The sequence below is a fragment of the Chelon labrosus genome (assembly GCF_963514085.1).
Source record: "Chelon labrosus genome assembly, chromosome: 20".
In the NCBI taxonomy this organism is placed as follows: Eukaryota; Metazoa; Chordata; class Actinopteri; order Mugiliformes; family Mugilidae; genus Chelon; species Chelon labrosus.
The window spans coordinates 4,037,719-4,064,191 of NC_140353.1; the positions used below are offsets into that span (position 1 = coordinate 4,037,719).

Below are 26,473 nucleotides of genomic sequence, written 5' to 3' on the forward strand. Positions count from 1 at the left end.
TGTAGGTGGTTGTTTTGCACTGTGATGCCAGTGTGTTTAACATGAATCATAAATATGACAGAAAATTGCTTTTTTATAAATATAAATTCTTCATCTAGTTGCTTAGTGTTAAGAAAGCATTTGACGTTGGCACATTTTTTGTGGTTTGGCTTCAGTTTAGCGAACGTAAATGAAGATTTTGCAGAGAAATTGGCTTACAATCGGCAAAATACTGTACGAAGGTGTCAAACGAGACCCAGAAATTGTGTTTTAAATCAGCATAAAAGGGGTGACGGTGATACCAGTCCCTCACATTGTCCTGCTTACGGCCCGATAAACAAGCTCTCTCCCCCGAGTGTGCCGTCTCTTGTGTCTTCAGACCTTGCTGCCTTGAGAACAGGCTCTTCCTCTCACTTGTGGTTTTCTGGGAAGCTCCTACCGGCCCATATGGGTTTACTTTTACCAGCGCTGCTTGTTGTATAACTGCAGCGTGTCTGATCCAAAGTCCCCTGGCCACTGTATTTCTGTTAGATAACTGCGGTATGAGTAGGCAAAAGATTCTGTGATGAGAAGCCTGATAGTGTAATTGAGTTATTTTCTTATATCAGCACTGCAGGAGTTACTTTTTTTCATCGGATGAACTGTTTTAGGGTTTTGTGTTGTTGACAACCGAGAGATGAACAGCACAGCAGCCAACAATGTAGCTTAGCCTGATCGATAATGAACGTTCCCCAGCGCAAGAAAGATATAAATTATTAATGAGCTGAATATCACGTTCAGCCTCAACTAGAGAGACTTCGTTTTTGTTTATAAACCTCGGCTGCTGCTTTGCATTTAATCGGAAAATGCCGGAGAGAGAAAACTGAACCGAGGCAGTCGTCACAGTTTAATTTAGTTTGTCAGTCCGCATTCCTCCCAGATAGTGTGAGGTAAGTCAGGAGCAGGTAGGTTGGACCTTTTCCTGTGTAGGAAAGGGTTATCGGTTATCAGGGAGGAGGGCGGCGAGGAACGTGTTTCCTGTGCATTGCATCACGGTGTATTTGCTGCCTCGAGCGCTGCAGCTTTTTGTGTACCGCAGACTTACAGGGACAGGTGCCCGAGCAGCATGTGTGCGCACATTTGTTCCACGTATGTTGCATATATGTCATTGCTGAAACAGGGAAAGGCCGTGGAAAAACCCTAGAGATTGTGCAGTAGCAGGTTCGTACGTTCCACACACCATTGCACCATTCCTCTGCCGCCGAGCGGTTTGCATAGAAGGATGTCTGGCTTGCGAGAGTGCCACTGTGCTGAGTCGACAGGAGGGGAACAATGGCCTTGCTGTGCTGCTTGTCTGTTTGGCCGCCTTCATGCAGCGTTTCATCGAGGGCCACCGTCGGCTTTTGGTTCTGTGAGCCTTGTTGACCGGGCCTTTGCCTGCTGGTCACTGACCCGTTGTGCCCACAGTGCCTGCAGCTCGTCGGGCCTCTGAGGGCTGCCGATTATCCCGCAGTAATTGGTGCCTGGGGTCTGGCTGATCAAAGGTGGCCAGCTGATTGTGGAGCCCCGGTAATTTTCCATTCTCTGATGCTCTGCAGGCTTTGCCTACTTGCCTGTTCATCTGTCTTCCTACTTGCCTGACTGCCCAGACCCTGGCTTGGGCTTTGGACAAGGAGAGAAATGCCTGACGTCTGTTGGCTTCATTGTTCCTGCTTTTCTCATACGAAATGACAGCATGAGTCTGTCTTATCCTTGACCTTTTGAAAAAGCTTCTTGTTAAATCTGTTATAGTAGCAAGAGGTAGCACTTGGCTTCCTTAGTGGAAAGTTCACAAGTTCAACATTATTGTCCAGTAGCTGTGTGAATTGGCAGAGCTTCCTTGCGCGTCACTCACACTTCAGTCACGAGTCATCCAGGTATTGAGATCAGGTGATTTCACTGATAAGTTTGCCTCCGTTTCGAGGTGAGGTGTTTAATGGCTTAAAGATGGAATAAAAACATACTTGCTCACTAAGCCAAATCCTCAAATGTAAAATGGCTTTCTTTGCCTGCCTGTCTTCATCTTTGGCTGCAGAAGATCGAGCTTGGCTGTGTGAATGGACATGGTGAAATCATTTCTTATGTTCTTACTGCAGTCTTCTCCTCTGGACTCTGTTACAAAAGAGCCGTCCAATGTTTTTTTGGAAGCAGACTGCTGAATCACTGCTGGCACTGAAATAAACGTATACTATTGGATAAGTTGCTTTGCTTTTTTTAGAGGCCGGTGCTTACATAAACATTAGTCTCCACGAAGTCAGAATCCCAGTGTTTTGGAGTGAAGCTTGTCATAATACAATCTGATTCTTGCTGACATTCCTAGAGTTCATAGTCCAGCCTCACATCCGCCTAAGACTGAAACCTTCCTTCCAGAGGCTGCGCTCTGTACGCTAATCTAATTTAGCCGCACAGCTAACACAATTCAAGCCATTAAGCCAGACTTCACACATTATTGCTAAGCAACACAGTATAGGCCTAAGAAGTAAAGCACACATTGGGTAGCTATAGGCTTAAAGAAAACCCCTCGGTCATTTTCGAAGATATACGTTATCTGCTTCACTCCTGTTTGAGGCACGCCATAAATCTGCTGAGTAAATAGCCAGCGAGCGCTAGCAGTTTGGTTTTAATCAGTTGTATAATTTGGTATTCAACAGTCATCTTTGCCTTGACGAATAGCCCAGACAGGATACAAAGAGTCCAGCTCAGGTACGTGTAGGGAATTCCTGACATTACAGGCAGCTCAACAGCTGCGCCGAATACTACGACTGCATTTACATTCATGCTCACAAGACCTGTTTGGTTGCCTTCCTGACGTCAGTAGGACCTTCCTTTCATCACGTGGAATCCTTTAACTGATTAAGTCGGTCTCCTTCCTCTCTGAACGTTAATCGATGGTAGTTTTCAGGCTCAAACGGCTGTTTTTATTCTGGGTTTTGCTCGGTAATTCGGCGCGTTCTAAGCTCCGTTCACGCGACCTCCTGTAGGCCAGGTGAGGTGAACAGAAAATGATTTGTGGGAACGTGTGTGTGTGTATACAGCGCTTTATGAGTGTGTGTTTTTGTGTGTCTTGGCCTGGTCAGAGGGGCAGCATAGCGATTGCATGTCTGTTCACTCAGCAGGAAGTTCCTGTTCCACTCCATCCTCTCATCACTCCTGCTGCTAGACAAATACTGCTACTGACACATACGCACACAGGCTGTGAGTGCCGCTGACCAATGGCGCTGTTGGATAAACAGCTGTATTATTGACAACACATTGACTCAGCAGTACTCTGTGCCATTGATTTTTCTATATGTTTTCCATGAAAACTGTTCTCTCGTTGTCAGTCTCTGATTCTTGCCACTTTCAGATCCTCTTCGCACTCTCATCTCTCTTGTATAACTCTGCCTTCAACTCTGTCACTTGCGTTGCCCTCTCGGTCTTGCTGTGTGTCTGTGCTTATCTAAGCGGGTGTTAAAAAAAATAATGGATTTTCCGATTCAAATTGATTTTGATTTGAAAGAATCCAGTAGTAAGTATGACAACAGAGAGGAGCTGCGCAGAAGTAAAGCTATATGCAAGATGCGCCACTGAGAGGGATAATATTCTAGAAATGCCACACATCTCTGGATTAGTTTTAATTTTATGTATTTCTTTCTAATACAACAGTCCTGCACTAAATCCCGCAGTTCACGTTGAAATAGCCTTAAAAAAAACTATATGATCATTTTGGAGGATGTAGTTTGTGGTGATGTTAAACTGTGATTGAAGTAATTTGGCCTAACCCACCGTCTAAAATGGAGTTCGGTTCAGTTGTACTACAAAGCACAGCTTCGAAAATGAAAACACAGTTGATTCAACAGCTCTCTCAGTTACTTTAAATAAATGCTGAATACCAGACCCTTTTAAGAAGCTAAGATTTAGTGCCGGGCTGTTATAGTAGAATGCATTTGTTTTCACTAGTGTGCCCAATGAACTGGCAAGTGTTTCTTTCCCGTGTTGCCCCCTAAGTCCTCCTGTGTGTCTGTACACATCTAAGCGACGCGTGTTGTCAAGAGCGTTTGCAGTATATCACAACGTGTCAAAGTGTGGGTTGTGTGAATGTCGTGCGCCAGCAGTGCAGTTTTGAAAGCCCCGGAAGAACCCGTTTCCTCCTGCAGCCGTCCGTCTCTTGATGATGATTGGACGAGCAGCGGAGACGGTGGAGAGTGACAGGCCTCCCATCACTCAGTGAGCACAGTGAACACACAGACTGACAGCATCCCCCCCGCTGTCAGACGTTTACCGTGTCGTATACACTTAGCTGGCCGGCCTAAATGATCTTTGAGGACTGAACTGAAACAAAAAGTTGAGTGCAACACACACACCGATCAGTCACAACATTAAAACCACCTTCCAAAACGGTTGTGACTCATCGGAGAAGGGACGTGGGCCTTCTGAGGGTGTCCTGTGGTGTATGGCAACACAATGTTGATAGTGTGAGGGGGCTTTCTGTGGATCATCCCACAGATACTTGACCAGTTTGGGATCTAGTGAATTTCGAGGCCAGGTCAACACCTTGTGCGGTGCGGTTTGAGTCGTTTCTAAACCATTTGTGTGTACACGTGTGTCAGGCACAAGGAGTGTCATTGCTATGGGGTGGGGGTGCCTGGTCTGGTCTAGGTGGGTCCTACATGTCTAAGTAACATCCACATGAATGAATGCCAGGTCCAGAAGTTTCCCAGCAGAACACTGAACTGTCACAAGATGGTCGATGTTATTTACTTCTACCGTCAGTGGTTTTAATGTTGTGGCTGATCTGTGTGTGTTTATTAATCTTCATTTTGTTTACTCCCTCCTTGCTCTTCTTCTTGCATCCTTCTGGGCTGATTTGCATACTGCGTGGTAAATAAATGTTTCTGTTGGCTTTGTAATCACTGTTTACCGAGATAGTAATGGTGACAGAAGCAGCCAGCTTTTTTTAGTCACCCCTGCTATTGGCAGGATGCACGAAAGCTTTTTCTAACCAGCGCTTGAAACAATCCAACTTTCCTTTAGTGCATCACCACCACCACTCGTAGAGTAGTGTAATCATTCCTGTGCAGCTTAATTCCTCCTGGACTGGCTGAGGAGCTCATTTGGGGAACACATTTAATTGGCTCTGATCACTGTGTAGTTTTTCCGTCTTTGTAGTATTTCTCTGATGACTAAATTAACTTGTGTCTTGAATTTATGATCACTTAGCAGTCACTGCATTTAGTCAATAAATGCTGATAGTAAAGGAGTGTCTGCCCGTTGTTTTGGGCCGGTTTTGCGTTGCTGCGAGTCAGTGCCCCTTGATCAAGGCTTCGAGGCGTCATTTGGCAGCTGTAGGGCAGACATGTCCTCTGGGTCGCCTTAACCGAAGTAAGCGAGAAGAATGAAAGGACTATAAGGAGGATAACACTTGTAGAGAAGACTTTGCAGTGTGTTTCGTCTGGAAGTCGTCAGAACTGCCACAACTTCTCACCAATATGTGATCACAAGGGATTTGAACTGAACTTCTGCTTTCTCTTTTCCGTTCAGTTTATTTAATGAGTGATCTGGCGAAAGGTAATTGCTGTTCATTCACCCGATCACTTCCCCGAGAACTAAACCGCACAGTGAATCGGTGGTTAAAGAGAAAGCATGGTTGCATTATTGGTAGTAACCCGCGCGTGTGTCAGCAGGAAGGACTGTGTTTAAGAAAAAACAACAACAACCACAGACTGGCACTTGAATCAGAAATGACAGTGACAGGAAGAGCTGCACGGTAACTGTGAGATGTTTGACTTGTGATTGCCAACAAAAGCCCAAACTGTGCGTGAAATCTGTCTTCCTTATACATGTAACATAGCTATTGATAACGTAATCTCTGGTATTTCATTTTTCTCTTCTGAACAAGCAGCTCTACAGGAAGAGCAAGTCTGTTTTTAGAACCCTGCGTTCAAACTGGTTCGCACTCGGGACAGCCACGTCTGTAGGACTCGACAGACAGACAACAGTCCGTCTGTGTTGTGTTTGACGTGACACAGTGCAAACTATTTCTTCTTCTGGTTAAATCCTCCTCTTAGCAGCTGTCTAGTGTCACATTTTCTTTGGTTGATTGTAAAGTGACTGTTGACACAAAGGACTAAAGCGCCTTAGATTGTGCTAGTCTCCACCTACTCTTAGTTCAGCTGGAACCAAGTTAAATACAAATACCAATCCAGAAATGGTGAGCTATCAGTTTATTGTAATATTATTTATGGGTGATATAAACAGCAGTCTTAGTTCGGCATTTTTCCTCTGAGACTGCTTACGTTTTTGTTGTGAGTCAATGATAAGTAGGATTAATAGATCATGTATTAACCACCTGGTGAATATGTAACATTGGCTGTGTTTCTTTAGGTCAGTGCAAGGGAGAATACCCGCAGTGTACAATTTGGCCTGATTTCCTCGCGGAAACTCTTTTAATGGCACTCGCAAGATCACCAAAGCTTAATAATAGAGTCATTTCTGTCTGTGGGGCTTTGAGAAGTTGTGGTCGTCTGTTTTTACTTTTTTAAGTCTGTGTTTTCACGTGCATTTGTGTGAAGCCGCTTCTGCTTGTGTGTGCTCTCTGCTCGTTGCTGCTGCTGCTGCTGCTGCTGCTGCTGTAGCGTGTCATGCAAGTGATGTCAAGGGGAAAAAGTAAACATGGTTTCCATGAGTAGCTTTTTGGCTCAGAGGTTTACTCAAAGTTTCCCAGAAGAGTTCACTTCCACAGCCGGGGACAGCGTGCCGCAGTTAGCTCTGAATGATAGCCCGTGAGGAGGTTAAGCTTCTGTCCCACAGTTTGCACAACGCTGCTGTGTTTCATGCAAAGAAGGACGAATAGTGATTATTCTTAATTTAACATGAAGGAATTCTTTCTGTTCCAGGTCAGGATGTGGACATGCTAGCGGCCGCTTTCTTAGCTGGTGCGCAAACTCATTTATAAAGACATCTTCCCATGGATGCCACATGAGTCGGTACCCTTTTGTGTCCTCAGCAGCAGCTCGCTCTAAAGAGGGGCCAGGATTGATGGAGTTGGGGCACTTAGACCACTCCATCAAACCCCTCCTAGCGGGGCAGTGCTTTCAGTAAGCCACCCTACTTCGTGGCATGACTACACTGTTTACAGCGCCATTCATTTAATTGAAACTCCACTCCATTTGGCATACCATCTCCTCTGGCAAGAGACTTTGAAAAAACAATCCCCAAATGGTGTTTTTGGGGCAAATGCAAGGGATATAAATCTTAAGGATGCCCCCTTGATGGCCCGTGTGCAGCCAGACCATGACTATTGATTCAGTCTGTGAATCATCGCTCGGGTATGCCTGAGGCCAGATGATCCAGTGACAGTGATTTGCCACTCCCCGGGTCAGTGCCAGGGATCTGCCCTGGCTGTTAAAATGTGGCCTCAGCTGTTGCCTAAAGTGATGTGTGGCTGTCCCGTGTTGAATGGCCCGGTTGGCTGGTCAACCTGCTGTCGGCCTAGGCCTCCTTAATGCCGCGCCTGACCGCTCCTAGATACACATACACAAACACATGCACTCAGAAAAAAAGCAGATATACAAGGATTGATGTACACACATTAGAGTTTACTGGAGAGAGGAGCCGCTTAATAGCCCCCGTGCAGCCGGCTGAACCCTACTTTCTTTCTGCCTCAACCCTAACCCCAGTCAGTCATGTGCACTCAGGAAACAGGGGTCGTCATGTCTCGCTGGGGGCAGGGAACAGATTGAAGGACTTTGTAATGATTCAGTGGCCGACAGGGAGTGAGTGAGCAGAGCAAACAGTAGCCAGGACTCCTATTCCCACCATTTCCTTCCTCTGTTGAGTACCACCCATTTGTACCGCATCCCAATCATTCGCTCCCTGGCTTCTCATTCTGGCAGTCGGCTCGCTCTAATAATACTCTGTATTACAGAAACAGACAAATTTTCCTGTTGACATATTTAGCTTGCTATCGGAATAATAATGCTGACTATATTTGGCTAATATCGTTCTGTGCAGCAAAGAACAAGTTCATCTGCAGGCCAAGACTTTGCAGTCTCCTGATAATATTTTTGCACTTCTTCTTCTTCGCACGTGTCTTTTTTATTTTTATCAGGTTGTGTTTGTGGATCACTGTTCAGACACATGCTGTACCTGACAAAGAGATACTGACAGTTGTGGAGGCACTTGCAGTGTAAAGTGTACAGATCATCAAAGCGGAGAGAAGTGTGCTGAGTCGGAGCAGCTGGCGATGAGTTAACACTTGTTTACTTGCTTTAAAGCAGCTTGGTCATGCTGTTATCGCCGCGGCTTTGGTGTTTCAGTCGTCTTTCTTTTTGTGCTAGTTATATGCTGCAACTAGTACAAGAAAGACCAAAAACAACTGGAGTTTGAGGTCACGGCAGTACCAAACCTGTTTTTCCAGATTACTCAATTTTAACACTGTGTGAAGCCGTTCAAATGCTAATACGTTTGCTTAAAGGTGATGACAGTTCTGCATAAACATAAGGACTATTAACGGACTGGAGTTTATTTTTGTGGCTTGAATATATTTGGAAGCTTTCTGTTCTGTGCACATATTTACTGTTTTTCAGTTAAATATGTTCAGTCTACTGCTTTGTTTCATCCGTTCTTGAGTGACCGATGAATTGAAAACACGTTAAAGTGATTTTTTTTTTTTTTTAACCCCTTATTGGACCCACTCACATACACATGCGTATCAGTGAGTCAGAATAAGTATATTTTTCATTAGGGGCGTGCTTCTCCTGAGTTTGACAATGAATAGACTCATTTAGGTCAAACTTCCCCATATAATACTGCACAGTAATTCATTCTGTGTGGCTGCATGTGACCCAGAATGACATATTTAGAGGTTAGCATTAATTAAGGGAGCAGCAGGATGCCCCATCACATATACTTTCTATCGTACTTGAACTTTGAATGTCGATAGCAGTCGTTAAATCAGTTGCAGCCGCGAGCAGTAACGTTCCCACGTCTGTTGTGTTGATTTTTTTTTTTAAATGTCTCGTTGTATTTATTGTGCAGTTATGGCTATATAAATACCAAGCATTTTATTATCTTGCTCCTTTACTATAAGTCCACCAACAAAACCAAACTGTCTCAACCTTGGTTCCACAGTTTGTTCTGGACTTTGTGATTCTCTCTAGCCTTTTTATGATGCACTGCACACTTCCATCCAGATTTTCTCCTTGTGTCTGTGTGTGTGTGTGTGTTTTTTCCTGGCCCTCTTTTTTTTATGAGCATAACGGGCACTGGAAAATTGGATTATCACGGCAACAGCATTTTTCAAATTCTCCCTTCATACGGCCGTTCGGGAGCAGAACGGGGGCCACTGTCACCTCAAGTCGACCAGCTCCGCCCGATAGCACGGCTCGGCTGATACGCTCTGCCGCCGTGTTTTCCTTTCGCGCCGGCCTGGCCCGGCCTTATTATTGACTGAGGACATCCTATCTTATTGTTGCTCTCCAAACTATAACACAGATAACATGGAATTCCCTGAACCACAATAGCAGGATGAAGAGTATCAGCTGGCACAGCGGTGGGGCAAGTCATGAAAGGAGACAGTGGGGCCTTTTTTTTGTCTCTCTCTCTTTTTGTCTGGGTCTCACGCTCCCTCCATTTTTTATTTTTTTTTTGGAGCCTCTCCCTCCCTCCCTGCTACTTCTTTGAAACCAAACCGCTGTACTCATCCTTAGGATCCTTCTGCAAGGATTAATCAGTTTTCCATTCCTGGAGAGATTATTCAAATACTGTTACATCTACAGCCAGCAGCAGCAGCACTCCCTCCCTCCTTGACATGCAGCAGCAGTACATTGACTGATGGAAAAGTCCTTTTTATTCTCTTTATCTCCCCTTATTTTTATTGTTTTCCGTTTGTTTCTCTTCTCTTTACACTTCACCTCCATTGTTGACTGCGGGGGGGCCCGTAATTGCCAAGTGAGCGTGCTGACGACATCGCATGTGAGAATCTTTGTCTCCCACCGTTTGGTTGTCTCTGTGTACATGAACACAGAGAGCGCACAAGCGGCCCTTGTGTAATTGTCCTCATTAGTGCTGGTAGGAGAACAGCCAAAGATCCTCACAGCGCCCGACTGTAGCAGCTATGACAGCTCCAGCGGGGTTCAGATCCTGCTTTCCTGCACCGAAGCTTTTACCTCCCTTCACGACTTTCAGTCTCCAGTCCCCGCTTCACGCCTTCCCATCCTCCAGTTGCTTCTTTTAAAAAGCAGTATGCCTTAACTTTGAAGTTGTAAGAACTTGCTCTTGGATATGACGCCTTTTGAGATGATTTAGACAAATACGTCAGCGGTGTTTATCCCTTGATTTCTTATGATTGCACCTGTTGTATTATTGGATGGAAAGTACCCTTTGCAAACCTTCCATTTTTGGCTTATCTTGTCAGTAGGGATGTCACTAAATGTAAGTTTCCAAACATTTGTTATGCAGCTGCAAAGTAAGTTACTAGCCAAAAAAAAAAAAGTCCATCTAACTCAGTGTTAGTCACAGAAATAAAATCGGAGAGTACCTTCAGTGAATAAACCGGGGCAGACATGGCACATCAGAGTCTGCTTGCTCAAGATGAGTGACGCGTTTCTTTCCCAGTGGAATACAGCGAGATTTTATGTTTCACTGCAGTCGTCTTCATTATTTTGCATTAATGCCAATTTATTCCTACAGTGGTTTTAATTAGAACTGTTATTATCACTTCGCTGCAGGTTTCTCTTTACCTTCCTTCTGGTCAAAGCGTTGCATCGATTAGATTTTTTTAATAATCCAATTAAAAGCAGCAACATATTGTTTTGCACGGAGCAAAAAAAAAATCATTATTTTTAATCCACAGTACATAATAGAAACCTAAGGGATGCTATGCTTATTTATTTTTTTACCACTACCTCTTCCATCCTGCTAATTTCCTTCCCAATTATTTTACTTTTCTTCCACCTTCCCGGTCTGAATTTGCTGCTCCACCTTTGTCTCCTTCTGGCTCGTGGCCAAACAAAGAAGGTCCCGAATGCACAGCCCATGATCCACACCGACCCACAAACTCCCACTCTCTGCGCCAGACCAACGCAGCCAAACCCCCACCCCCCCCTCGCTGCTCAATCCCTGCTCCGCTCCCTCCGACACGCACTGCGTGGCCTCCGTCCTCGTTACTGCTCACTTCCTGCCAGCACCGCACTCACACAGTACAATTACCTAATGTTGATGGCAATGCAGATCTCGCGCAGAATCTCCATGTATGACGTGGGGTTGTGAACATATACGTTTGAACTGCTTTTTAACCGGCTTTTCCCCGGTTGCTGCGATTGTTGGCACAGAGCTAATTTAATTCAGGGAACGTTGCTGTAAGACTTTTAACTTGCCATAAAATAAACATTTATCGTACGGAGCATTTGACTTGGATCAGTTCGTGAACGCTTTGCTGCGGTTAATAAGCTCCAGTCAACAAAAAGAGTTGGCAAAATAATCTTGAGCTTCAGGTAGTGTTTACAATCCCGTCATTCTACAATTAAGTCTTTTATGTCAAAGTGAACCAGTGTCAGATTGAGGTTAATCCCAAATTCAACGCGAGGTTGAGCCGTGCAGGAGGATGATCTGTGCTGAGCTAGTTCAGATCAATCACCCTGATGAAGACGGACAAAACGTTTCTGTGGAGAGCGGTACGATTTGATGCACCTGAACTGAACGTTTGTTAGATGTTTCTGGCTGACGGCGTGTCTGCTTTGGGTCGTTGGATCAGTTTGAAGGCGGTATAAAAGCACAAAATATCATGGTGCTTATTTCAAACACTGCTAAAAAAAAAATTCAGCAGTGTTTGAAATATGCACGTTTTGGCAAGACTATTATATCACACTCCTGCAAAGGGTTGCACATGTTGTACTCTCACTCTGTAGGTTCGTATGCTCGGCTGAGCACCGGCGTTCACCGTATGTATATATATTTACACAAACCCAGCAAGCGTATGCTTTCTTTCCCACGCACATGAATATATGCGCTTTCACTTAGATTCCCGCTCCCTTCTTTTTTCTTTCTCTTTTTTTTTTTTTGTTGCTGCAGTGAGCAGGAGAGAATGTGTGTGGGTTGTAAGCTGGCAGTAAGTGTTAAGTGATTTAGAAGGTTGAGTTTGGTGAGGCGCTGTGAGATGAGACAGAAACTACGAGGCATTAATAGGCGAACATTGGCCTTCAAGACAAAAAAAAAGTTGTTTTCTAAGCTATTGTTGTTTCATCTAAATCTTTCTCCCGGATGAATTCTATAATTCAAAACTCAAATACTTTTTTTCTCTGCACCTTTGTCCTCGAGTCTATCGTCGCTATTATAAAGGCTTTCCTCGGCAACGCTTCATCTTAAACTCTGCACAGTTGTTTTTTTTTTAAAGTTGTTCACCAGACAGCTGACTTTTTACATAACCCGCAGAAACGGGAGCAGCAAAACGATTGGATTTGTTTAGATAATACAGTTGTGATAGACAGGGAAATGACATGCAGCAGAGGTCTGGCTGGCTGGCCAAGACTTGAACCAGGAACTCAGCTGGGGAACGATGACGGCACCCTTACTGCTCGACCGTCGCGTCGGACGAAAACAAAGGTTTGCGTCGTGTTTTTCGCCGCTTCGCTAAAGAGCTTTCTCTTTTTAACTTTGGTGTTTTTGATTTGTGTTTGTTAGCTGCTGCTGAACCGTAACGATGATCCAAAAGACAAAAAACCTGAGTTGCAGTCGACTGCGTTTTTGCATAATTCTCCGTGGAAGTAATTTGATAAATATATAAATCAGAAATAATGAATACTGCAGCTCCAAATTGTGAATTTTGGGATACGCTTCTCTTTTTTCATAACGGGAATTGGGATGTTTAGGATATGTTTTCTTTTTTTATTATTTTCTGACATCATCAACTTAGAGGCGACACATGCATTGGTAACTGTGCGTCCTCTCAGCTCCAAAACTTAACCTCCTTCTGGAACTTATTTGCCGAGAATGTGTGGTTTGCAAGTTGGTAAACTTGTGGCAAGTGTCGAAACACATCTGCTTCAAATTCTAGCATGGGCTTATGAAAAAAAGATCTGTATAATATAAAACCCGCTCCACCAATTTCCTTAAAGACGTGTTAAAAGAACAATAGCGCTGTGGGAACGTCTGTGTTTAAACCATCTGCACCGGGGCGTGTCCTACGTCTGGTGACGGTGCAGCAGACGAATTCAAGACGACGCCGTTGTCGTGCATGCATAGTTTAGTGTAAACAAATCCTGTAATTTGTTGCACCGAAGACGAGGGTGCAGGGAAAGCTGTTTTCCCGCTGCTCTTCCTCTTCGCTCTGCAGGCTGGAAGCATGCAGCCTGTCACTGGCACTGCAGTGAGCCCAAACATGATATGACCTAAATAAACGAGTGTGGTGGGAGAGAGAGAGAGAGAGAGAGGGATGAAGCAATATTTTCTTCCTCCCCTCACTCGGTCGTCTTGTTTTCAAACACTTCACTCCTCTGCAGGCTTCAACTTGTGCGTGTGTGTGTTAGTGCAATGAATGCAGACATACACACTAGAGTTTGTCAGTCTTTATATCATAGACAGGTGGTATTTGGCTCCTGTTACGAAGCAGGTGCTTTTTAAATTTTTCTTAGCTCCTGCGCTTCACTAGTTGTTATTTCTACCTGGTTTTCAGACTCTATATATCTACCTTTGAGGCTCAGGGGACAGACCTGTCTTTCTGTAAGTGATGTTGCAGCCAACTTTTTGCGTAGCTTTGATTTTTGTCCTTCTTAGACGCCCTCAGGTTTGTTTTAAAGTGCAGAAATATACTAGTAAATGTGGAAAACTCACGCTCTTGAGATATTCCCAGAGTCCGCGGTGCAGCCAGGGTCCCGCCGCCTGTAGTGGCAGTAGAAAGTTTCTATGTGTGTATGTGTGTTCTGGTGGCCTGGTCAGCGCTCAAAGCCGTATTGTGTGCTGCCCACAGAGCTGCAGCCTGGCGCATGCAGATAAGAGAGCCTCACCTCAAACACACTTTCTGCTCTCAGCCATTACCGGCTCACAGGACAGGTTTCATTATGCAAACAGATAGCTCAGGCCCCGTGTTTGTGTGGTTAAGGAGCTGCATATGTGTGCGATCGCCGTCAGCATGTGGGAGTGCATGCTGCTATGCTGCTGCTGCTTGTTCTTGTATGAGCAGTGTATGTGAGCAGACACTCGGCTCTCCTGGATTAAAGACCTTTAATCCCGCCAGATCCTCGGCAGCTCAGAAGTTAGTGGGTCCAACTTGTTAGCGGAGGAGTATGCTCTGCTCACGTGTTAGAAGTCAAGAGCGGCACGGTTGAATGACTTCTGGTCCCCAGTTATGAGTTGCTCCGGAGACGCGAGCCAGGCTTTGGATGATGGATGCACCTTTCAGTTCTAGTTTGGATCAGCAGTTTTTAATTGGGTCTCTGCTTTTTGTGCCTGTTAATCCGTCTCTCTCAGAGCCAAGAGGACATGCATGTACTGTTTCAAGTGCTGTTGCTAGCCTAATTAACTGTGATGCATTTTTAAATGTTTGGATTATTTTAAATTCTGTGAACCTGCAAAACAACAACTCAACCCTGAGCAATCTTTACAAACTAATACTACAAATCTGAATTTAGTTTTAACTCCATCCATCCATCAAGCTCTTAATAGAAGGTATATTTGCGCAACAAACGTTACTGGTTAGGCAATCGCAGATTTACAGGATTATTTTATCACTTTAGTGGGAAGTTACACAAAAAGTGACAACATCCTAAGTGTCGCTTACAGTTGCACACTATACAGGAAACATAAAGAGTGGTTCAACTCTGAACTACTTTTTATGTTTCCTGTATAGTGAGCAAACTGTAAGTGGGTTTATAAACCAAGTAGGTTGTTGAAAGTTTCACTGCTCCCCTTGTTCCAAATATATTGTACTTACCTGTGAGTGTGTTTTTAACCTGAACAGTCACCTGCTTGTGTTTTGTTTTTTTTCCTCCTTTATTTGATCTATTTTTAAGCAACGTGTCGTCACATTTCCGAGATGTTATCAGTGTGTAATAACTGATGCAATAACTAAGGAAGCACGTAAGGTGGAAGCCACAAAAATATCACACCACATCTTGACAAACTGTATTTTTTTAAATGTGGAGATCTTTCAATTCGTTCCGGTTCTAGTTGAGTGAGAAAGTACAAAAATTCATTTAACTAAACTCTCGTATTCCACTAATAATCAAAAAAATAGCCTAATATCATTGAGCTATCATTAATCCTGCAGTTCTTCAATGGTTAAAAGGCTTTTATTTGGGCTGCCCTGACTCCTCAAACAGCAGAGACTCCAGCTCTTTGTTCCTCCTGGTGAGTCAGAGAGAAAACAGCGTTCCCGGTTCTGCGCTGATGTCAGTGTTTAAAAGATTCAACATTTACAGGCAATAAAGAGGACTCCAGAGAGTGGTTTTCTGGTAATGTGGTTCTGCACAATCCCCAGCTTTTCATCCATTATCAAACTCAGGAAGTGGACTAATTTCTGTGTTGACATACGCTATTGACTGCAACTTTTTATTACATAACATGGTCTGCTTTTGCCTTTTTTTGGTATTACTCTACTTTTAGACTGTCCTGCACCTTTTTTTTTTTTTTTTTATATACTTTCCTGCTGCTGACAGCCCAGTTTTCACCCTGGTATTATTATTAAGGCGTCTCTCTCTCTGTCTCTCTGCTTGCAGGGAGCTCAGCGATGAATAAGCTACGGCAGAGCTTCCGCCGGAAGAAAGACGTCTACGTGCCGGAGTCAAGTCGGCCGCACCAGTGGCAGACAGACGAGGAGGCAGTCCGCAGCGGCAAATGCAGCTTCGCGGTCAAGGTGACTCCCAACACTCTCCCTCGCACGTAAACTCTCCCCCCCCCAATCCCACAGAATCACCGTCTCACTAGCGGAGTGCAGTGTTGACCTCACTGTGGCATACCGCTGAGAAACTTCTGCGTGCCGCCTTCCTCCCCAAGGCCATGGCTGTGATTAATCATAAGCATTCAGAGAGTGTGAGCACAGCTCTTATCTAGGTTACGTGATTATCTGCAGCAGCCTTCCAAACCTGTGAGATCTACACCGATCAGCCACAACATTTTGACTGGTGAATGAATGGTTGAACGACGTCGACTGGTCGGTGACGTCACACATAAAAACACAGTAGAAAGAAATGCTTTGCAACGTTGACATCTATATTCTTGACCTGAATACTTACTGAAGGGTCTCACACAAAGGAAGCTACAGGGGCGTTTCTGCAAGGTGACTGAAGCTTGAACGTGGGCTACTGCAACAATGCCAACTATTAGAACACAACAGAACTGAACATAAACACATGAACTTATCATTACTGTGCGCTGCAGATACGTGTATCACCGTCAGTAGCATGTACTACAAGTACAATAGTACTTCAAGCCGGGATATAAAATAATGGTATATCTCCGAAGCCTTTGCCAGTAAATTGTTGGTGTGCGGCCTCTTTCTCTCTGTTACCGCAGGTGAAGTTGTTATTATGAGGATTTGGACCGTTCCTCTGTTTGCGTTAGCAGATGCACTGTTAGCGTTAGCAGATGCACTGCAGTAGTAGTACTTTTGTTGTATATCAGGACTGACTTACGTATTCTGGGCTTCATCTTTAGTGAAGTATGACCCACTGGGCACCTCACCTGTCTTCTTCGAGGCGTCTGTGTTGTTATTGTCACAAGATCGGCGACTAGCCGGCAGGATGTAGCACAAAAACGCTTCTGGAACAACTAAAAAAAAACAAAAAAAAACATGAAGAACAGCACAAGGTGTTGACCTGGCCTCCAAATTCACTAGATCCCAGACTGATCAAGTATCTGTGGGATGATCCACAAAGCCCCCTCCCCTCAACCCATAGGACCCAAAGGACCCCCCACTAACTACATGCCAGACACATGATGCACAAGGTCAATAATGTTATGCCTGATCAGTGTTTACGTGCTCAGTGGACTTGAATCTGCTGCAAAATATACAAAAGACGTCTGGGACATTCAGGTCTCTGCAGTGCAAAACAGAACACCACTCCGACCTGCTGCGCTGCAGTGGACGGGGTGGAGAGTTCACCTTATTTTGGCAACAAAGGCTTCCACTTTTGCAAAACAGAAGTGCAACGGTACGCTTCCTCTCATCACATGGGTCCACATGCTCACCTCACTTAGGATTAATAGTCTTCAGATACAAGAAAGAGAAGGGTTTCCTGAACAGAGGATCTTAGTTGTTGGTCAGCAGATGTGCATCGTCCATGAGCAAGAGAACAGGTCGTTGTGGGATGTTTTCCGTGTTATCCTGTTTCCCTTAAACTAGAGGGGGAAATTGAGAAGTGAAAGAAGGTGTTTAGGGCTGTTAGGTCTATCTTTCTGTGTTATTGAGATGGCCATATGAAGGCACCTGTGGAACAGATGTAGGTGTGTGTCGTTTCATGTCTTTAAGCACGTGTGTCAGTTTTATTCTGTATGTGGAGCATCCTAGATTCAAAATGTCACCTTCGACTCTCTCACACACCCACCCACACACACACACACACACACATACACACACACACACACACACACACACACACACACCTTCCCTCCTCCACCTGCTCCCCCGCTCGATAGCTAGATTTGTTTCTTAGCAGCTACTCCTCTGTTTCTTCTTGCAAACGTTTTATTTTCTGCACTTTTAATCTGTTTCTTTAAATCATCCAGGTCAGGTTTTCAGTTGTAGACATTTCACTAAACAAATATTAAACTTAATAAGTGTTCATAATCACAGTAGTGAAAGAGGTCAGTGAATTATAGATGAGTCACTGTGGGTGAACAGCCTATTTCTGGTTGTCATGCTTTCCTCGCCATACGTCTGCAGCCACACACACACTTTTCCACCAGCATTTATGTTTTTTTTTTTTTTCTCCCCTGGCTTTCATCGTGACGGTGCAACCTACCATGCTACTCCTTTATCCCTCCCTCTCCTCCCCCTCCTGCTCCCTGTCTCCCGCTCTAGGTGCCTCCGAGGAGCCCAGAGTCGTGTGGGTTGGAATAGTTGCGGTGAAATTATCACCGACTGCCGCACTACAGAGTAACAAATAGGAGGCTAGGAGAGGACGTGCAGAGAAGAAGCAGAAGTCGAAGGGCTTTTTTAAAAAAAAAAAGTTTAATAGGGGAAAAATTGGTTGTGGTGGTGGTGTTCAAACTGGGAGAAATTAGGCTTTAATTTTCTGGGCTGGAGCTTTCCTCCACTCTGCCCAGCTCTCCACTGACTACCACGTCTTTCCGTACAGCCTCTTTTTATTTGGTTATCGACATGTTTTCTCCGTGGGTGCGTTTATGCTTGCGTATGTCGTTTTCAAGCTAAAATTGGACAATTATTCATGATTCAAGGTGATTTGTCAATGCAGAAAAATGAAGACTTTGCCTTTTGTTTTTGGTAGGAAAATGTCAGCCTAATGAGACGGCTCAAGGCTGACAATGGGTGTAATGCTTGCTGAAACAAATGAGAAGGAAACCTGAATGTATATGTCCTTCGTTGAATTTGGACTCGGTACATTTTTCTGTATGAAAGCTAATGTGTGTCATTTTTTTTGTGTGTGAGCTTTCTTTTCTGCAGATATAAACAGTTATTCACTCCACTGAAATAAGCTGCTTGTCAGGCTGCTTACAGGAGGGAATTTCTACTGAACATGACAGAATCTTTCACTGATTTATGACCGGCACATTTAATTAGCTCCCGAAATCCATCTGGCTTCCATCCAGAGGACTTGGGCCACAAAGTCAGCTCTATCTATCTAATTGGTACTGATAAGGCTTCTTGCTTATGCCAACGTGAAATCTCACCTTGACCTTGCTGGGTCTACGGCTTTGTGGTCCACTGTTGAATCAAGCCGCTAGCTATGGCTTCGTATTTACTTTACAGATACGAGACAAGCGTGTCACTTCTCACCTAGCTCTGAGCCAGAAAGCTGTTTACGTAAAATCTTTAAGCGTTCATTCAGAATAAATATATAAATGCTGAAGCAATAGTGGGTTGGTCTGCTCAACTGTTTGACTTGTTGTTGTGATTATTAGCCACAAATCCATCCTTCTCTGGGAGGAAGAGGGAAAGGGGGGAAAGAAGGAAGGGATAGTGGAAGGACGTTGGAAAGTAGGGATGAAGGAAGTTAGAATGGAAGGAGGGAAGCCAGGATGGAAGGAAAAAGAGAAGGAAAATAGGAAGGAAGGAAGGACGGATGGGATGATTAGAAGGAAGGAAGGGAGGATGGATGGAAAGAAAGGAGGGACGATGAAAGGAAGGAAAGAAAGAAGGATGGAAGTGAGGATTGAAGGAAACTAGGAAGAAAAGAAGGAAGGATGGGTGGAAGGAAAGAGTGAAGGGTGGATTGGAGGAAAGAAGGAAGGATGGAAGGAAAGAAGGAAGGGTGGATGGAAGGAAAGAAGGAAGGAAGGACGGAAGGAAAGAAGGAAGGACGGAAGGTAAGAAGGAAGGATGGAAGGAAAGAAGGAAGGGAGTGAGTAAGGAATGAAGGAAGGAGTGAAGGGAGGACGGAAGGAAGTATAGAAATAAGGAGGGGAGGATGAAAGGATGGAAGTGAGGATAGAAGGAAAGTTGGAAGGAAACTAGGAAGAAAAGAAGGAAAGATGGATGGAAGGAAAGAATGAAGGGTGGAATTGAGGAGAGAAGGAAAGAAGGAAGGATGGAAGGAAAGAAGGAAGGAAGGGAGTGAGTAAGGAATGAAGGAAGGAGTGAAGGACGGAAGGAAGTATAGAAATAAGGCAGGATGAAAGGATGGAAGGAAACTAGGAAGGACAGAATGAAGGGTGGCTTTAAGGAAGGAAGGAGGGAGGGAGGGAGGGAGGGAGGGAGGAACCACAGAAATAGAAAAATAAAAATCCATCTCATCTGAAACACACCTGCAGTTTCACTTACAGCACATCTGTATGAATCTCACGACGTATAGCCTCCATCTAATCATATCCCGCTGCAGGATTACTGCCAAGTGGCACTAATCCCACCGTGGGGCCCACAAACAAATCTGGCTTTCAGAACAAAATTAATCAACACATGTACCACGCGACGTTCAGGTGATATTCTCTGTTGTTGTTTTGATTGAGCACATCTGTTGAGTGTGAACGTCTCAGCCCCCAGACTATTGCTGCCGGCTAATTACAAACAGGATGCAGGAAGACGCAGCGACGGAGCGTCTGTTGTGACACTTCAAGCCTCCCCTGCGTTTACTCATCCCACCTCTGCCACGTCTCCTGGCTGATCCCCTATTAGCGGCGCTGCTGCTTCCATTGTCCTCGCTACCCACAGCTGCCTCCTCGCATCAACATTGTCCTCAAAAGCCCACACGCTTTATTGTGCACATCTACGAGCGTGTACACATTTGTATTCTAATACAGCGGCTGTGTGACTCACAGCTGTTGCGTCACATTCTCGAAATAGCAGGGCCAGAGGGTGGGGTTGACAGGCGTGGGTCAGCGGCACTCGCTGTGTGTTTGTGTGTGTCTGTAAGGAAAGGGTAAGGACTTCCTCTCCGGGCCAGCACGCACAATGGCTTCTGGAGCGGTCAGGGTTGTGACTCCAGGGTGACACATAGCAGGGCGTGAGGCTGCTTCAGGTCCAGGAGGAGGGGGATGGAGGGAGACGACCTTTCTTTTCATTCAGCTTCAGTTGAACATGCTCAAGCAGGATTTCGACATAATTCTTTATGCAGGTTGTGGTTGAATCAAAAGGGTTCCCCAGGAAATGTCTAAGAGGAGTGAACGTGTTGATGTGACTCATCTTTTACTGCAACTTCCTGAAGTGTGTCTCACATGCTAACACTTCTCGTCTCTTAATTAATTAATTAGATGAGTCTAAACCTTCAAATAACAAAGTTGAAACAGCTGGATTTGTAGGGTTACGCTTCACTTCTCATCCAACTGGCTCCTTCACTTTAAATGCCTGGGTGGGAGTTTAGGTTTTATCAGGATTATCTGCGGGTGTAAGCTGTGTTTTTTTGTTGTTTTGTCGTCTGTTTTATGTCTTGATTGCTTTTCTTTTGGTTAAAGTTTAAATGTTCTTTTGGGGAACCCTCCTATTCAAGAACCTTGAGGGTTTTTGAGGTTTCCCTGGCATGCCTTTATGCTTTTTCTTTCTTTAATTGCGTATTGTTAATGTATGAATGAATGAGTGGTACCCACATGACGGTCCTGTTCAGACCTTACATTAAAATCCGATCTAGGCGACAGATGTGAAGGAGGGATCCGATCTCTGACCACATTTGGAGTCGGTCTGGGTCGCATAAAAGACCCACAATACTCAACAGGGGTGCTCCTCCTCATTCATTCAGAAAAAAAACTCACAACCACTATTATAAATGATTAAAAAATAAGGAAATCTGAGTAAGTCTTCATAATATGCATGCACAAGTAATAAGGGAGCTGTGGAGTAGTGGTCAGAGGTGCAGCTTGGGACTGAGGGGTCCCAGGTTCACCTCCAGCCATGTCCATGGCTGAGGTGCCCTGATCAAGCATCTAACCGGCGCCCAAACTGCTCCCCGGGCGCGGTCCTGAGAGGCTATAGCCCACTGCTCCAACTGTAAACACTACTGTGTGAACAACTGGATGGGTCAAAATGCAGAGAGATAATTTCCCCTTTGTGGGATCAATACAGTATCAATTTATTTATTTATTTAGTGTATTAAGTGTGATTTTGTGTTAATTATTGATGTGGCTATGTTGAATTATAAGGAGCCGTGTGTGGTTTAGTAATGTATCCGTACCTTCAGACCTCCATGTTTCCACTTGTGACCCACAGGAGGGGAATAACGCTGACGGAGGCCAGACGCCGACATGTTCTGGTCTCACAATAAAGTCGTTCTTCTTGCTGTCGGAGTTAGTGGAGGCAGGTTTATTTCATCCGAAGCGGCCTGTCTCTGCGATAACATGCTCTGGGAAGCCTCTTTGCAGTAATATATTGTTGGGAGTAGCCGTGTTTAGAGTTTACAGCTCCTGGCCAAACAGACAGTCAAAAGAAAGTCAGTTTTCCGTGACGGACAGCTTTGCTTGCCCCCGTCTTAATTGTGTTGCAATGACCCTCTCATACCAGGAATGTGGTGAAGCCGAACAGAAAAAATATACAACCTAATTTGTGTTTCCGTCAGCTCACAGTTCAACGCTAAGAGTTGGTTGCGTGCCCAGTGCACGAGCACAGAGCAGCCTATTTTTGCCCTTTTGTGTGTTTATTTTAGTTTGGTCATGTAATCGCTCCCTTCGCAGGATCAGACACACTTTGCTGTTGCATCTGCCTATTTTTCAAGGGAATGGCTTATCATTTTCCCCCACGGACAACTTTAGGGGTCGAGTAGGGAGCAATTGAACTGCGATTGACCTCGGAATAGTAATTAATTAAGTGTATAAATCACCAGCGCTGGGGCACCAGGGGGATATGAGACAGTTTGGACTAATTTAAATATCCGTTCTCATTCCAGAGTTTACTTTTTTTATGGCTTTAGTTAAACTTGAGTAAAGATATCCACAGATTGTCGCAGCATTATTCACTCTGTCCCTGTCTGTCCTCTTTCTGCCCTGCAGTACCTGGGACATGTGGAGGTGGAGGAGTCCAGAGGCATGCACATCTGTGAGGATGCAGTGAAGCGGCTGAAGACGGTAGGTTTCTCCAGAAAAGCCTCCTGATTTCCAGGAAGGAGGCTATAAAACTCTAGATATTCTACTTCCTCTTTCTCTTATCTTTTTCCTCCATTGTTTTCCTTTTCTTTTTACCCATTTCCAAAATCTATATATTGTGGCAGCCCTCCATTGACCTGTCGGTGTACAGTTTTATTCTTCCTATTCTCTCATCTTTGTTTATTCTTGCCTCTTTTTCTCTACACTTGGAGACGCCACTGTTTCCTTTTGTCAGCGGGGGTCTCCACCCAAAGTGGCTCTCGAACAACCTCCGGGATCGTCAGGGTCTGTTCTGAACATCTCTTCCTGTCGCTCACCCTCCTTGTACGCTGTCTCAGTCGGAGCAGATAGGCCGGCTTGTACTTCCTGCTGCGGTAGATTCCGGCGGAGTTGCGTGAAAGGGAACAAATTCCAGTTTGGGGAGCAGTCGGGAAGGGGAAAGCGGCGGGGAAAGCCGTGGTGCAATTGCTTTTCCATGCTGTCAGTTGTTTTGCAATGGCCCCTCCCAGGTCATAAACCCCCGTGGGTAAAGGAGGCTGACTCTCTTTAGTCGGGGCCAAACCTGAGTCGACAGGTCTGCTGCTGAGGCCTGTCTATGCTCTGTATGATCAGAGTTCATTCATGAGGATTAGCGGGTATGTCATTAGTGTTGCTTGTGTCTGAGGACTCACCGAAATTTGATTTCTGTGCCAACAAAGGTAAATTAGCCGTGTCTGCTTTCAGTTTCCATTAGAGATGACTCAGAATAATTCACACCTTGTTTCTTGGTGTCAATACCCATTCTTCTCGGAATTAGATTGTGTAAAAGGCCTCTTAGTCCTGTTGAATATGTCCTTAATGAGTGCTGAGAACCGCTTGAGCTACGGGAGTAATTTGTTAGTACAATTAACCCCAGGAACATGCTTGATAATGAGTCAATATTTTATGAGTACATTTTCAATTAAAAATTAATGCTCATTAGAGTGCAACACAGATGAGAGAATATAGTCTCACATTTACATTTTTTCTCACTTAGACACAAGTGCAAAAACATTTTCACGAGGCACAGGTTCATACGTGACTTGTATGACACAAACATGCAACATAAAACATTTTCACACACCGACGGAGCTTATTTGTACACACTGAAACACACACCGGAAGAAGTGCACCCAGAGGCACAGCAAACAGACGACCAGTTCACACAAACATGCTGTATGTATGTATATGTTTGTCTGTTCAAACACACAGCAGCATGCACACACTGGTGCTCCGTGAGGTCACATGGTGCCCACGGAGCCCAAGGCTGCGAGGTCAGATTGAGTTACAGTCATTTTAACAAGGGCGGACAAAATGGAGCCAACTCAAAAGGAAAAGGCGGGTGCTTCTGCCTCCTTTCCTCCTGCGGGGCTCCTCCTTCATCTAATGACATTTACTCCTCTTGTCTCCTCCCTCGCTCCCTCGTTACCCGGAGGCCTTACTCGATAGCTGGCATGGCTTTATTGATCTGCATTTATAAGGTGGGCAGCAAACTAACAGGTTGGCAGCATTTCAAGGTCCTCTCCTACAAACTAAATAAAGTAAGTCCATCTGCCACCATTATATTCTTGCAAGGTGTTGTTGAGCCATCGCCTGGATACAGCAGTTTACCTCTATCCTGCGCAGCTCGTCTTGCAGGAAGTGGCAGAAATAACCACTTCATACTTGTTGTTATGTTGCCCCTTCACATGAGCATTGTTGTCTTTTTCGTTAAGACGTTGTGACGCTAAGATCACACAGGCAAAAAAAAAGTTTGGGGAAGTTTTGCGATTCTTAAGTTTAAAATTTCGTAATAGGAAACAATTAATATTCTGGTATTAACATTCGGCGCCGGAGCTCAGGGAGATGGTGCAGATAAACAGAAATGAGTCAGGTCATGCTGTGTCACTCTGCCCTTAGTTTCCATCACTTCACTTTCAGTTAAAGGTTTAAAGACTTCCATGCTCTTATCCCGTTTTGCTCATAAAAAGTGCATTTGACTGACGAAATGAGGTTTCACTGAGGAGTTCTTGATGGATGATTTGTTTCATAGGCCTTCAGCCCGCAGACCTAATGTCATTTGAGGTCTCTGTAAACAGACAACAGCCCCCTCATGCACGCGGGCCACGTCAAAGAACCTCCTCTTAAAACAAATATACAATTAGCGAGGCCCTGATAGATCCCAGTTCATCCTCACTGACTCTTTAATAAGCTGACTGTTGCCAGGCAACAAATGCAGCACCCTACCAGTGGAGAGCATGTGAGTTAATATTGCTCGGCAGTAAACTCTTATTTCCAGGAACTAATAACTAAATTGGTCAGGAACCAGGCTCTACACCTGTAGGCACTTAATGTGTGGCTGATGAGAGGAAACGGTTTCACGGAAATCGGCTAACTGCAGCCACATCACCGACAAACGCTCACAGCAGCAGCACTTTAACGTCTCGGCTCAGGCAGAAGAGAAGAAGGAAGACAAACAGCGAGCTGATGAACAAGTAGAGAAGAAGACGTTTGTTGAGTTTAGATGTCCATGTGTGTTCCCGGTGCCGGAGGGTGCATGTTGTTGGCCTAGCTGTCAGTTAGTCAGTGTGTGTTTGTGTGTCTGTGTTTGTGTGTGACAGCTACGGCTTTTAAGTTGCTGTATTCCCAGCAGCCTTTGGGACGGTAATGAGAGTTTTCTCACAGCTCTGCGACCCGTGACTCAGAGGATAGAAGGAGGAGGAGGAGGAGGCTGCACTGCGGCATCAACCTCTCCTAGCTGCCCTTTCTTGGTGTCATCGTGACATCACTTCCTGCTGCTGTTGGCCCTCGGCCCAGGTGCTAGAGGTGTATTCTGAGTTATTGCAGTGTGAATGACTGGGTGGCACACCCTAACACAAGATGCCAAAGGAATTTCATTTGTACTTTTCTACATAAACACCGGGTAGCCTCATGGACAATGGATCTAAATCCATCCGACGTGCACTTTCATTGAATACTTTAACATCACATTGTTTGAAAACTTACCTCACTGGATGTATTTCCGCAGTAAACTAAAATAAACACCTAGCATTAGCACGGAATGTGCGCCTCACTCCGGAGCTTAACCCCCGTCCACATATAAAGCGATTCGCTCATTGCCCGTCGCTGGTGGACGTTCCAGGTTCTTGTTGCCTCGGTAACTGTGTTGTGCAACAAGCATCTCCATCTGGGTTCACCAGACGCTCCGAGCCCGCTGTCAGCGTGGCGAATTTGTTATGTTTTGGCATTTACTTCAGTGATGAGAGGCTTAATGTGACTTCATGGTCAGTGGAGACGAGCTCTCCCTTTGTGCCTCCAAAACAGTCGTGACTCATCAGAGAATGCACACGGGCCTTTTTGGAGAGGAGGGGCCTCTGTGGATCATCCCACAGATGCTTGATCAGTTTGGGATCTAGTGAATCTGGAGGACAGGTCAACACCTTGTGCTGTTCTTCATCTCCCGGGAATGGCTGCTGCCATCAAGGAGTGTCATTGCTATGGGGTGGGGGTGCCTGGTCTGGTCTAGGTGGGTGCTACATGTCTAAGTAACATCCGCATGAATGAATGCCAGGTCCAAAAGTTTCCCTCCAGGACATTGAATTATCACAAGATGGTCGATGTTATTTACTTCTCCTGTCAGTGGTCATAATGTTATATCATTTGCTGTTAGATCTTGCGCTGCCTCCATATCAAGCTAACCGACATAATTAACTTTAGCTCTAATGTAGCTACACTAAAAAGAAACCTGTGCAATCAAGGGGAAATGCTGAATATTTAAGAGATCTGGACCCAGGAACTTGTGAGTTGCTGTTGCATGTGA

General features: G+C 44.9%; 1 protein-coding gene across 4 annotated transcripts in view; it reads left to right on the plus strand.

Moving 5' to 3' along the window:
- numb (NUMB endocytic adaptor protein) overlaps window positions 1-26,473 on the plus strand; it is a 39,089-nt gene that overhangs the window by 4,181 nt on the left and 8,435 nt on the right. For 3 of the 4 annotated variants that reach the window (XM_084569786.1, XM_084569789.1, XM_084569788.1), the window contains exons 2-3: window positions 15,690-15,826; window positions 22,564-22,638. In XM_084569786.1, the coding sequence (XP_084425912.1) occupies window positions 15,701-15,826; window positions 22,564-22,638 (201 nt within the window). In that variant the 5' untranslated portion in view covers window positions 15,690-15,700. Of the gene's footprint in view, window positions 1-15,667; window positions 15,827-22,563; window positions 22,639-26,473 lie in introns of those variants that run through there. The other variant, XM_084569787.1, reaches the window with a different exon arrangement.